Source organism: Clarias gariepinus, chromosome 4, assembly GCF_024256425.1.
Source record: "Clarias gariepinus isolate MV-2021 ecotype Netherlands chromosome 4, CGAR_prim_01v2, whole genome shotgun sequence".
Lineage (NCBI taxonomy): Eukaryota > Metazoa > Chordata > Actinopteri > Siluriformes > Clariidae > Clarias > Clarias gariepinus.
In genome coordinates this window covers 18,174,745-18,189,524 of record NC_071103.1, presented here as the reverse complement: position 1 = coordinate 18,189,524, position 14,780 = coordinate 18,174,745, and the positions used below count along the sequence as shown (strand labels likewise).

Sequence of the window (14,780 nt, the reverse complement as noted above, 5' to 3'; positions counted from 1 at the left end):
TAAAATCAACTAAAATGAAGATATTATTACGTAACAATCTTAATCCCTAGGCACAGCTATTTTATATATTTTTTTGCTGTATATATGCAAGGTTACTTCACACATGTCATACCTTCACCATAGGCACATATTCCTCTGGCGGAGCAGGCTGAATTTTACTCGACATCTCGATCACAGCCTTCACCAACGCTGTCACATTCTCATAGACTTTATCATTTGAACGGTCCAGATTAGCTGTAGGGGGAGAGCTAATCTCTTGAGGCTGGAGCTGAATGAAGACAAAGAATATCTATTATAGGACACAGCGGGCAAGTATAGCTGAAGCCATATTATTACTTCCTGCAGTCACTTAATTCGGTGTTATCTGTAAATAGTTTGAATGCAAGTAATAAAGTGTAATTTCAGTTGTTTTAATGACAGGTGGCAGTATTTTGAAAATCATGAGTTTAGTAGAAGAATTAGATGTTTAATTACTGAAGACATTAAAATATTAGCACCGTGTGAGATCATGTGAAACCATGAACAAAGCCGGTTTTACCCTTGTGCCATTTCAGCAGTCTTTTACTTGACACATTGTATGAGATGATCTTAATTAAACGTGCATCTTAGCCTACAGGGCGTGCTAAAATTCTTCATAGACATACCGAATTTACCACTTTTTAGCAAAATGTGCAAATGCTCTAAGAAGACCCTTTTGCACCTTTGATTCAAATAAAATTTTCTCTTTCATCATACTACACAGGATATAATGACAAAGTAAAAACACATACATACATGCAGTATATATACATATATAAAAAACTAAAACGTTATATATATTCAGGCCCCCTATTTTTACATACAGTATATATACAGTAAGGTCAATAAGTACAGTATTTGATTACCCTGTGATTTTGCAAGTTCTCTTACTTAGAAATCATGGAGGGGTCTACAATTTTCAGTATAGGTGCATTTCCACTGTGAGAGACAGAATCTACAAAGAAGAATCCGGAAATCACATTGTATGATTTTGTAACAATTTATTTGTAAATTACTGTGTCAAATAAGTATTTGATCACTTGCTTATCAGCCAGATTTCTGACCCTCAAAGACCTGTTATTTTGCGTTTAAAAAGTCCATATGCTTCTTACGGATCCTCCTTGGTTTTCCTGACTGTGTGCTTTGAATCATTGTCATGTTGGAAGACCCAGCCACGACCCATCTTTAATGCTCTGACTGATGGAAGGAGGTTTTTGCCCAATATGTCACAATACATGGCCCTGTTTATCCTCTCCTTAATACAGTGCAGTCGTCCTGTCCCCTGTGCAGAAAAACACCCCAAAGCATGAGACTTCCATCCCCATGCTTCACTGTAGGTATGGTATTATTGGGATGATAATAATTCTTCTTCCTTCAAACATGGCGAATGGAGTTGAGACCAAAAAGTTCTACTTTGGTCTCATCTGACCACAGGACTTTCTCCCATGACTCCTCTGGATCATCCAGATGGTCCGTGGCAAACTTCAGATGGGCCTGGACATGGGCTGACTTTAGCAGGGGAACCTTCTGTGCGATGCAAGATGCATTTAAACCATGACGTCTTAGTGCATTACTAATAGTAGCCTTGGAAACAATGGTCCCAGCTCTCTTCACGGCATTGACCAGCTGCTCCCATGTAGTTCTGGGCTGATTCTTCACCATTCTCAGAATCATTGATACCCCATGTATCTACTTAGACTTTGGCTGATTGTGGGGTGCACAGGTGTCTTTATGACAGCTAACGACCTCAAACAGGTGCTACTAATTTAGAATCATGAGCAGAGTAGAGCTGGACTATTTAAAAGCAAAATAACAGGTCTTTGAGGGTCAGAAATCTGGCTGATATGCAAATTATCAAATACCTATTTGACACAGTAATTCACAAATAAATTGTTAAAAAAAATCATAGAATGTGATTTCCGGATTTTTCTTTTTAGATTCTGTCTCTCAAAGTGGAAATGCACCTATACTGAAAATTGAATAGACCCCTCCATGATTCCTAAGTAAGAGAACTTGCAAAATCACAGGGTGATCAAATACTTATTGACCTCACTGTATATCCCATTCAAACCATTTGTTATGACATTAGCCATTATGCTCTGGTGCATCCTACTGCTAATGAACGTCCTTGAGATTAGCTTCTTACAATTTGGAGTCAACCTGTGTCTAACTGAATTCATTGGACATAATTAGGAGAGACACAGACCTGCCCATATAAGGTGTGACTGGAGCCGATGCATATTAAAGTGAAAACAAATCCATGAGATCGAGAGAATTATCTATAGACCTGCGAGACAGGATTGTGTTAAGACACATAACTGATACAAGAATCTTTCTGCAGCATTGAAAGTAATGAGAGCATGTACGTGTACAGTACCAGTTAAAAGTCTGAACACGTTCTAGAACAATACTTTTTAAAACTATGAAACAACACATATTGCTCAGTTGTTCTTTTAGGACACAAAAGTCAGCTTTTCTGGAATTTGTATATATATATATATATATATATATATATATATATATATATATATATATATATATATATATATATATATATATACACGCACATACACACACACACACAGTGGAACCTTGGACTGCAAGCATAATTTGTTCCAGAAGGGTGCTTGTATATAAACATATTTATACATCAAAGCGAGTTTCCCCATAAGAAATAATGGAAACATAGATTTTTCAGTCCACAACCCAAAAATATGCATAAAATAAATTTACGCAAAATATAAAGTAAAAATGCAAAAAAAATTAACCTGCACTTTACCTTTGAAAAGAATCATGACTGATGTCAGACGAGAGAGGATAGGAGGAGGGAGGAGGACAACTTTTGCACACGCACTTGCACAAACGGAAACACTGCTCTGTCTGGAAACTTCTTTAACAAGGAACCTCTCTAATGACGCTTGTGCCTCCTTTTAAGGATTTTGTGGAAATGTAATGTTGCATTGTCATTAAACAGATTTATCTCCCGCACTGTTACAGCCTTTTTAACCTTTTTCTTCCCGGAGGCCATTGTTGCAGTACAGTTACTGTAAAACAGTCACTACACTTGGTCACAAAATAAAAAAATAATCCTTTATGTGCACTCACACACACTGGTTACAATGTTAATTATAAACAGTACACGTGCACGGATGTTGACTATATGAGTGACATGTGCACTGAGACTGAGCATGGGAGAGGATTACCCACAGAAGAACCATTGGCTCAGTTGGGTTTACGTGACGTTCGTCAGACAGAGTACATGCGTACCACTAGTATGTCAAGACCTCGCTTGTTTATCAAGTTAAAATGTATTTACCAATTTTTGCAAAACACCCGCAGACCAAGTTACTTACAATCCAAGGTTCCACTGTGTGTGTATATGTATGTATTGTCCTCTTAAAAAAAGATTAGAGTGGCGAATTTGCTCTGAGATTTTATTCCAAATTTTTAAGCACTTTTTCATCTGCTAACTTGGTCGCAAGGCCACTAAATCAACTATTCACAATATGTGTGTGTTAAGACTTTCAATCTCAACTTAAGACAAAAAAATCTTTTACAATGTGCCATTTTTATTACAGTGTAAATCCGGCTTAAACAAGCCCAAAATCCCAAGGACTGAGGGCTAGGAAATGACATCTGGGCTTCTTGTATAAAAGCAAGAAATTCTTATTGCTCACAATGTAAAAATATAATGATGCTTAGCAAGTGAAAATATTATACATTGAGTCAAATGTAGCTAATGTTTTTATAATGTGCGATAATCCAAATACAAGACTTTAAAGCCTAGACATATTGTATTTTTAAGCTTTAAATGTTCTTAGTATTAGCAGATAAATTTACTTTATGTCCACAAATATATTTAATAGTCTTAGAATTTATTCACTGTAATCTTGTGTTAAGAAAGAGAAGATACATTTGACTGGATTCAAAATATTTTTACTTGCTAAGATGTCATTACGAGTAAATGAGTTTTTACACCTAAGAAAGAAGGCTTTTCAACCTCGCCATTAACACGAAAGAGCACTCCCTTGTCAAACACCTGGTGAAGTGTCATAAAAGTTGTGTATGTGAGATGTTTTATTAATAACAGCCCAGATCTCACCTTCCGCTTAAACAAGCTCATAAATCATTGGCATGTTCCTTAACAAGTTGGCGGTTTGCACCAGTTACACATTCATCAGGCATTTTGGAAACATGTTCATGATGGATTATGATGGTTTGATTAATTATATGATGGCTATAAAAACTCACTATAATTATTAATTAGTTACAGAAAGCAACCGAGACATTTAGACCAGCCAGAGAATAAACCCACAATCACCATGATGCTCATACTACATTAACATGATCCCTGTCAACTTCAGCAATGATAAAATGTGCTTCCATTGACATTTTGGAATAATATCAAACAATAATCATACTATAATTGTGTGCTTCTACCCTAAAGGTTGACAGAGACATGTGGAGAGAGAGTAAAAGAGAAGAAAAGAGAAAGAAAGAGAGAGAGAGTCTCCACTTAGTGTTCTTACCCTCCAGGGCTGGAGTGCAAAACAGTGAGGCACAGAACCAATGCAGGGGGCAGACAGCAATAGAGAGAGCGAAAGAGAGAGAGAGAGAGGTGGGGGAAAGAGAGAGAGAGATTAATGTACTGTACATGTGATACATACACATGCATAATTCCCTCATATGCTGATGGGAAAGACAGATACAGCAAGCAGGAAAGAGAAAGAAATCTATCAAACACTATCGAGCAGTCTGTGAATCCAGTTTAATTCTGTAAATTTTAAATGTATTTATTTATTTATTTATTTTTTAACTCATATTGTCCACAGTGCTGTTACTGCTAAAACTCCTCCTATACACACATGTACTGTACAGTATTAGCCAAAAGTCTGGACACACCATATAATTCAATGTTTTTGTTCAGTGATTAATTTTCTACATTCTAGAAAACAATACTGGATTTTTAAAAAAACTATATAATATAATATAATATAATATAATATAATATAATATAATATAATATAATGTATGGCGATATGTAATATTACTAACTACAGCAGTCAGTTACTATTTTAAGACACAAAGGTCAGCTGTTCTGGAATAGTGCTTGCAAAGAACAGTATTGTCAAGTGCATTTGCAAAACCCATCAAGCAAGAGAATGAAATTGGCTCTTATGAAGACCATCCCAAAAAAGCAAGACCAAACCTTACATTTACTGCAGGGAGGCAGCAGAACTTAATTTAGAGTTAACAACCTCAAAAATCACCAATTAACAAACAGCACCTTAGATTAGAGGCGTTATGAAGGCTTTACAGAGCATAAGTAGCAGACACATCTAAATATCAACTGTTCAAATAAAATTAAAAATGCATATTTTGGATGCCGTCAGAATTGTTTTATAACGTAAAAAAAAAATTAAGACCAAAAAAGACCATGGAATTAGAAGGTGTGTGCAAATTTTTGACTAGTTTTGTATGTGCATATTTTGTTATGGAAACTTTTCTCTGAAGGAAGCCAAAAGAATCATATTTACAGTGGAACCTTGGAAGCAGATTTTAAAACAATCGTAAACCAAATCGAATTTTCCCATAAGAAATAATGGAAACTCAAATTATTTGTTCCACAGCCCCAAAAAATAAATACATAAAAATAATTAACAGAAAATATAAAGTAAAAATAAAACAAATTAACCTGCATTTACTTAAAAAAAAAAAATCCCGACAGATAAGCGTGTGTGTATGTATGTGAAGCTAAAGTAAGGAGCCCCCTCCCCTCCCCCTTCTTATCTTACACAGATGCCCTTCCTCCACTCACACACATGCGCGCACATAATGGAAACACTGTTTTATCGGAAAAAATAAACTAATAAATAAAGAAATCTCTCTAATGACACTCGATTGAGTGTCACACTAACGGAATCACTGCTATAAAGTAAAAATAAAACAATAAAATAAATTAACCTGCACTTTACCTTTGAAAAGAATCGGGGTGTTTCTGTGTAGAGCAGAGAGAAAGAGAGTGTGTGTGTGTGTGTGTGTGGTAGAAGGGGTCTGTGTGTGTGTGGCACAGTGTCCAATGACGTGCGCGCACACAGACACACAAAACAGGCTGAGCCTTTAGCAGAGAGAGAAAATTGATCTTTTACCTCTCTAATGAGACTTGCTTTTGCTTTACATGCGTGCTGTACACACACGCATACAGACACAAAATAAAAGATGTTTTACGCACACACACATGAGGCCACAGTGTTGTAGTAAACAGTACACGCATGCACAGATGGTGATTATACCAGTAAGAGACGTGCACTAAGATCCAACAGGGAAGATGATTACCCACAATTCCGCAGCGCAAGAAAGAGAAAAAATCGTTGGCTCAGTTGTGATCACGTGACGCTCGCCGTCAAAACAAGAAGCAGCTGCGTGAAACATGATACTCGGTACTCGTAAACCAAGACTTGTTTTCCAAGTCAAAATTTATTAAAAATCTCTGCTCGCCTTGCGGAACACTCGCAAACCACGTTACTCGCAATCCGAGGTTTCACTGTACTTATTAAATATATTAAGGTATAATCCATTCTAAAGTTATTAACACAACAAGCAAGAACCCTTTGGTTTCTCTGGTTTCCTCCCATCTTCCAAAAATATAAACATAGGTACGTTAAATAGCCTCTAGACCAGGATAAAGATGTAACTGACTTTGAAAGAACATGTGTGCTTTTTAATAAGTAAATGAATGTTGTTTTTGAAGTAGAAGCCATGGATAATTTTATGTGCTATAATTGCTGTGGTGAGCAGTAACAAACCCTTAACAAACATACAGGGTTTTATGGAGCAGCAGTCACTCCCTGAACTAAAACAAGTCTTCTGCATGACACTGAGCGACAGAATGCTCTGACTGGACTGTGTGTGTGTGTGTGAGGGTGTGAGGACGTCTGCACCTTGACTCCGTCGTTGTAGCTGTCTGCAGTGTTGAGGCAGGCCGCACTGCCGGCGTGACCCGAGGCTCCAGGCCGGGGAGGCTTTTTAGGAGGAACAACATGATCTGAAAAAAATGCCATCAAAGATTAAGCACAAAGCACCAACACTGAGGCCAAGATTTATAGCCCTGGCATAAGTTTTTTTTTTTTTTTTTTTCTTAAAGAACATGTAGTGTGCCTTTTTTATAGGACTGTGGAACTTAAGGCTTCTAACAAGTGGAAACAATTACACTTGGAGGGGGAAAAAGAATTATACCACAAACACTGTTCTCTCTAAAAGCTCTCAGTGGAAATGGGCTTCAGTGGTGTGTGCGAAGGGTAGCGAGATGAGATGAGGCAGAAGGAGCTAGACATTTACCTGCTTTCCCGACTGGCTGGTAGACGTGCTGGTTTCCTGGCTGCACAAATAAACAAAAAAACATCATCACCCACTGCGCCATTTCAGTCACTTGATGTTCCCCCCCCCCCCCCCCCCCCGCACCATTCTGATCTGTGACTCAAACCAGACCTTCTGGCACCACCAAGCGTGCCACATCACTGAGATCACAATGTTTCCCCTAATCTGAGGTTTGACATGAACCTAAAAAAAAAAACCGGTCAGTGTACACTACCGCTTAAAGGTTTGGGATCACTTGCAAATTTCCTTATTTTCCAAAGAAAAACACATTTTAAAAAACACAAACATCGGAGAGGCCAGCACAGTCTCCGGATCTGAACCCTATTGAGCTGTCGTGGGAGCAGCTTGACCGTATGATATGGAACAAGACTCCACCAAGCCAATCCATCCTGTGGGAGATGCTCCAGGAAGCATGGCGTGAAATCTCATCAGATTATCCTGAACAGCTAGAATGCCTATAGGCTGTAATTGCTGGAAAACGTTTTTTTTTTTTTTTTGTGTGTGTGTGTGTGTGTGTGTGTGTGTGTGTGTGTGTGTGTGTGTGTTTTTAGTAAAGGCAAAGTTTAAAGAACTCATTCATTTCCATCAAAATCATTATTTCTAACTCTGACAATGTCACCATGTCTTGTTCTTTCTCTCTATTTTCTATTCAGACTAGTTTGTCTGTTTCTTGGAAAACACTATTTCTAAGTGATCCCAAACACAAAATTCAGGTATTCAGAACTATAACCTTAGGAAACCTCTTATTTAAACAGGAGTAGAATAAGTATATCTAAGGTTACATGGATAACCTTCTTAAGACCCAAACTAATATTGTGTACTTTATCATTTCTACTGTTTCTCTTTATTAGCATACTGTATAATAAATGTTGAACTTAAAAAATTCCTTTAAACATGGCTAGGAGAAAGTGTGATGTCTTTATATGAGAGCGGTAAGATCTCATGAGGTAAGAGTACGAATGTGTATGGTCTCGTGGTCCTGAGGACTAATCTGAGAAACCTTACATCTGACAGATACAAAATGTTTAACCTTAAGGTTTTTTTTTTTTTTTAAATAGTAGCAAGCCACGTGTTGGACCACAAGTATGGCACAAGCAGTTTTCCGGCTTTGCCTTTTTAACTTCATTTATATCACATCGTTCTGTTTCACACTTACTGAGTAATGAGTCAACCGTTAGCAGCCGCACTTATTAAGCACATAATTACCACATATCCCATATGGCCCATGTTTGTGAAGAACATGTTGCGAAGAACATTTTTCAAGGACACAGGTCTTATGCAAACAAACGTCCCGGTTATAAACAAGCTATCTGATTAGCCTTTATACCGTTCTCTATGATCATCATGACCCTGTGGATAATAATAAAAGGCTTTGTAGCCCAGACTATAGCAAGTTAATATAATTTATGACAGCGTGCATCTTCTTAATTACATGATGCTGAGCCAAGGTGTGATCATAGAGACAACAAAAGCTACATGTTGAGGCCGCGTTGTTCTACATCAACTGTTCGAAATGCTATTGCGTTGGATGAGATACAATTTGTTCCTAATAGGTTAATTTGGGCACAGGAGATACTAGTTGTTCCAACATTTTTGAGAATGTGTGTGCAAGTGGATGTACGTAGAGACCGTGTATCAACATCTCGGTTGCTATTATTGCGTCAGAAGGACAATTTTAAGAAGATACCTTGTAGCTACGTTTAAAAGTTTTATTACCTTTTCAGGACATAAATCAACTCTTGTGTGCACGTCTCACATAAACCTGGCTTTGTGAGAGAGCATGGTTTACTCACTTTGATTTGAGAGGACCATCTACGTCCAGCATTTTGATTATGTTGTGTGCGCAATTTAAGTATTTTTCATACAAGTTTGTTCCACGCTTATTCTACTCAACTGATGATTCTGAGGCTCGGGTCAAACGATGAGGCAGAGAAGACAGAAGATCCCGAGCTCAGTTAGAAGAACCAATAATAAATGCTCAACCTCCAGGATCAGACATTATAATACATTATGATTTAATTTCCACTTTATGTTTTTATCCTTCGGCTGCTTAGAAACGATGTTATTCTAAGTATAATCCGTTAAAACTTTTGAACAGTGAGAGCAGAAACAAAACACCCAATGTAATGTTTCCTTTTTTTTCTGTTTCATATAAACCCATAGGCAATTCTACAGGGACTTTGTCCAAGGATACACACACACATGCCTGTACACACACACTATGAGTAAGATCTGACTAGTTTAAACACTACCTGCACTGACGTTAAAAGTAACACTCAGAGCTGAGGTGGGGCAAATAAGTGCAATAAATGTATAAGATGATTTATTTACTGTTAAGATTAGGGCTTTATTGTGAAAGTTCAAACTTTTCTTTAAACTGTATGTGTAATATGTGTATAGACACATGTGACTAATACACAGCACAGAGTTTATTCTTATAAAAATGGAAAATCTCGTTGTCTGCACTAAGTCATCCTGGAAAACAAACAAAAATAGAGACTCACTGGTCCCTGCAGACTGACGTCCTCTCGGTCTATACTGCCTCTGGAATTCCTAGAGTCTGGTTTCTGGGACAGAAAAAGAGATGGAAAGAGAAGAAAACAGCACATCAAGTCAACGGCTTTAGAAAAATGACTACGTTCCGTTTCAGTATTGTTTATCAAGAAAGATTGAGACACTGAACCGAACCACAACATTATTCACAAAGATATTATATATTCACAAAAAACTTTTAAGAGTATTAACAAACACACAAACAGCTACATACAATTATTTATCATGTAGCCTTTTAAACCACTTGAAAAGTCTGCTTTGCAGAACATTTAGAAACCCATCCCTACCCAGAACCATACCAGTCTCCCAAAGCAGAACTTGAAGACCTGCATCCTATGCACTCTTCCTTCGTATTCCTTTCTGTGGTTTAAGCCTAGAGAGCAGAGCAGCGTTCGACTCCATTCACGGAGGGAAAAAAAACAATCATGTGCTTAGAGGAAGCTCCTGTGGTGAGGCATGCATGCACCCACATCGAGTCACTCCCACCAGACGAGCCTCGACTTAGCTATGCCAAGTCTTCCCCTTCTCTCCTCCTTCCTCCACCTCCTCTCCCTCCTCTTACCTTTCCTTCTCTGCAATCTCTGCATGTTAACCCTGTACCCTACCCTGTAACCCTTTGTACACTGCTTTCATTCCCTCTTCTTGATTCTTTAAACCTTAGTGTCCCTTGCATGTGCCAGCCTCTTTCCTTACTGTACATTACACAGTTACGTAGAGCCAAAGAACTGGGGGGGAAATTCCCTCTTAGCCTCAGCAATTTAACTTTCATCAGAGGCGGGTCAGGGTGAGTTTAGCTGCTTCACGCCTCAGTGCTAAGACAACCCCCTTATTACTCAGGAATTCCCGAACCCTGCACCTGTACCGCACATTATATACAGAAAAAATAACCATCCAAGCACAATCATTTTCATTACAGAATAACGAGTATACTGTAAAAATGTGACCCAATATTTATGATCATACCAACATGACAATATGAAGTACAGTGTGTTGGTGGAGGACGTTGCTCAGAATATGCAAGTGCTGTGAGCTGCTTTTAGCTTGCCACAGGAAACAGAATGAGGCGTCTATGAGACAGGCTGAACATAATGACAGTTGCATGAAAATAACTCCAGGACCAGGCCAAAGCCCCATGTCCTGCTCGCTCGCTTGCTCACACGCTTTTTTACACACATGCTTGACCAGGGTTTCCTCAAAGTCTGCAAAGATCATGAGTCTTTATGTCTGTCAGCCTCTAAAGAGTCCCATGTACAAACCTTCTTTCAGTGCATTGTTAAAAATAAATTGCTGGTACATTTGCCCATATAACAGCAATTTAAACTCAAATATTTGGACATGTGTGGGTCAACGAGACCCACCACAAGGTTCAGCTGACAGAGGGAGCTCTTGTACATATTTAGGAATCCTACTGAGCGCTTGGATGGAGGACAAGAGAGAGAGAGCAGATGAAAGAAAAGAATGCAAAAAAAATCTAAAGAAAAAAAAAGATGAAAGGAGCAGGGAAAGAAAAGTCACAGTTCCTCTACGAATAAGAAATGGCTGAAAGTAAATAGGAAGTAAGAGAAAATTTAAACACGTATGAAGGTAGGCAAGAGGTAGCGGGCATGACAACCAGCTGGAAAGCAAGTTGAGTGAGACGAGATACCATTAAACGCTCCTCTTGCTCTAGCCAGCGCTGGTCCTCCTCCATCTGCTGCTGCTGCAACATCAGCTGCTCCTCCATCAGGTGAGGCGGAAGGGGCTGACCCATCCCAGCCCTCAGCACACCACCGTCCTAAAACACACACACACAAAGAGTGCTTTAATTTACTATTCTAATGCCTTTGTATATATGTAAGTACATAATAATACTGATACCAATACTGATAGCAAAACGAGTAACCTACTTAGTTATAAGCAATCAGGGGCATCAGTAAGTGTTATACAGCTCTGTTTATTTATTTTTTTAGGTGTATGTAACAAAAAAAACAACAACTGTTGAGCCATCTACTGTAGGCTGCTCAATTCATTAATTATAATGTTTTATAGTTCTATAGTATAGTACTGTGCAAAAGACACCAATCATTTCTTTGCATTAAGTAAAAAAATGGGAACAAATGTTTTACAAGAGTGTAAAATACCTAAAATATTATGTAAAAATTGGTTGCATAACAACCTCAGCAGCAACCTCATTTCCCCTCTCATCAGTTTCAACCACTCAGTATTCAGCATCACCAGTACACTAATCACCAGCCTGATCATCTGTCATCATCTGCACCTGTTTCTCACTGTTTTCTAATGCTTGAATGATTTATAGGTCACTGTGTGGCTTAACGAACACAAACAAAAATGAATTCTTCAAATTAAGAGTAAGCCTGGAGAACTATTCCACAAGACTACATTAAAAATACAAGAAGGTCTGGATCTTTGAAAACAAAATACCAAATGTCATTCTTTCTTTCATTTACCTCCATGTTGGGGTTCCACATGTCCTGAGCAGCTCGGTGATGATTCCAACCGTCGTGGAGGTCGAGCCCCATGCCTGAGACCTGTGGAGGATACAGTCCACTGGGCATGGAGGAGGGCATGGCATGAGGGCCTGGGTAGCCTCCCATCTAGAAAAGGCCGAACAGCAGGGAAACATTTTATGAATGCCTAATAAAAACCCGTTTGCTGCGCTAGTGGCCTGGGTATGGAGTGTGTACCTGAAAGTGATTGTGCTGGCCCATGTGTTGGGGACTGGGGTAGAAACTTTCACTCGAGCGTGGACTTGGATAACCAGGTCTGCTGGGCTACACACACACACACACACACACACAATGATCATAAGCATATTCAAGCATACTGATTTGTATGAGATACTGAGGTTAGGAGACCAGGCACACACAAAACCGCAAAACTTCAATGATTTTGTGTCGATGGAAAGTCCTGTCTGTTGAAAGGGATGAACCAAAATACGATCGTAAAACACAAGCAGTTAGTCGACCGTCCGAAATGCTCTCCTTTCAAACTGTTATTTAGTTGGGGAGGGGTGCGATGTGTATTAGATGATATTAGGGGATTAGACAAGAAGGCAGCAAGTCCTCTTCTGAATGGTTGAGATGCTGCACCACATTCAGCTGTTGATGAAAAAAGCTGTTTAGAGGCAAATCTACCTTGTACAGCCTCTCATAAAGAGAGTCACGTGGCCACCCCTCCGGACGAGCAGAGGAAAGAAAGAGTCAGAAACAAAGAGTGCAATAAAATGGTCAGTTTAAGATGCGACGGAGTCTCAGACATCTTAAAACACATCCTTACCGCGAAGCACTGACATGTGTAAGTGCTTGTGTGTGTGTGTGGGTGCGTGTAAAAAAGACAGATTTGAAGGACGTGTTACATCGAGTTCATGCACATGCAGATCGCATTTAACCGGGTCATGTTGTACGTCTGAGCAGGCAGAAGGTTCCACGCCTTGGAACGACTTTATTTACAAACTCTTTCTTTTAAGAAAAGCTTTATGGTTTCTTGAGAAATATTAAGCTTTACTGCTGTCCCAACAACACCTGCCTGAAGAGAGGAATAGTAAGCATGCTGGTTCAGGGTTTGCCCAGTAAGGGCCACCGTGGTTGGTATGGAGGGTCTCCTGCTGAATCTGGGCACAGGTGGGGGCAGCGTAGGATTCAGGGAGTTCAGCACTAATGGGAGTGAGAGCAGCGGAGAGACGGCAGGGGGCTGGAAGAAGCTGAGGGATAGATGCGAGCCGAAAGGCTGCTGACATGCAGAAGCAGCAGACAGACAGTCCAAGCTAACACTGTGCTGCAGTGAGGGTCTGCGTGAAGGCTACACACATACACACACAACACAGACAAAGACAGCAGACACACACAACACAGATGACAAAAGGGAATATTTAGCAAAGCACAAAAAACAACAACAGCGCATACGCAGATAAGCTGAAGCTTATGCACACATAAGCATTGGACAGTGTGCAGGTCTACAGCAGCCATGCTGGTGTGATGTGACAGACAGACAGGGACACCTGTAGAGGAGCGAACAAAATGACTGACGGCACAGGCATGAATTAGTTCAACTGGGAGGGGGGTTGGGTGAGAGGAGCACTTAAACCAACAAACACAAAGACACACAAACAGAGTAGCTGACCAGTTCATGGTACCAGTCACCAGCTGTCCGACTCTAATTCCGAACACAGCGAGTCCACATAGCAGTTCACAAATCACAACTTACCCTTGGCACCATTTTTATGTACATACTTAACACAACTATTTTATACAGGAGTTATGTACATGATACACTCAAGAATGCAGGTCAAGGATTTATTCAAGGATTGAGCCAAAACATTATAACAACATCATAAACATTATTATAGGAATTGAGCAAAGAACACAAGAAGTTATTATTGAAAAAGTTAAGAATGGATGAATAAACTCTGGGTCACAAACACACTGAACTGAATACCATTACTCTGTCTATCCCCATGTACTTTGCACTTTTCATAACAAACCACTATACTGTACCACTGTAAATAAATTTGCATTCCCCCTAATTGCTGCTCACAATTCACTACTGTATATAAACTGTAAACACCCAGGATTGCACTATTCATAACTGTTGCACATATTGTATATAATAACCTCCCTCATTCCATCTCCAGAACAATCTGCACACATGTATACTGTATAACCTTCTTAAACCACAATATCACAACCGTGGTATACAATATCTTCCTTCACAGCAACCATCTACAGTATAATCATTGCACTCATTGCACATAACTCTTCTGTGTTCTGTTTACATATGTATATAATTTTGTCATGCTATACTGTATATCTTTCTTTAGTGCACTCATTGTATAC

General features: G+C 39.1%; 1 protein-coding gene across 10 annotated transcripts in view; it reads right to left on the bottom strand.

The window, feature by feature from the left end:
• The window catches only part of ptk2ab (protein tyrosine kinase 2ab), an 89,622-nt gene that overhangs the window by 1,401 nt on the left and 73,441 nt on the right, over positions 1-14,780 (bottom strand). For 9 of the 10 annotated variants that reach the window (XM_053493611.1, XM_053493616.1, XM_053493615.1 and 6 more), the window contains 7 exons: positions 12,633-12,719; positions 12,396-12,542; positions 11,594-11,722; positions 9,900-9,962; positions 7,357-7,396; positions 6,960-7,063; positions 113-268 (listed from right to left, as the gene is read on the bottom strand). In XM_053493611.1, coding sequence (XP_053349586.1) covers positions 113-268; positions 6,960-7,063; positions 7,357-7,396; positions 9,900-9,962; positions 11,594-11,722; positions 12,396-12,542; positions 12,633-12,719 — 726 coding nt within the window. Of the gene's footprint in view, positions 1-112; positions 269-6,959; positions 7,064-7,356; positions 7,397-9,899; positions 9,963-11,593; positions 11,723-12,395; positions 12,543-12,632; positions 12,720-12,759; positions 13,122-14,780 lie in introns of those variants that run through there. The other variant, XM_053493618.1, reaches the window with a different exon arrangement.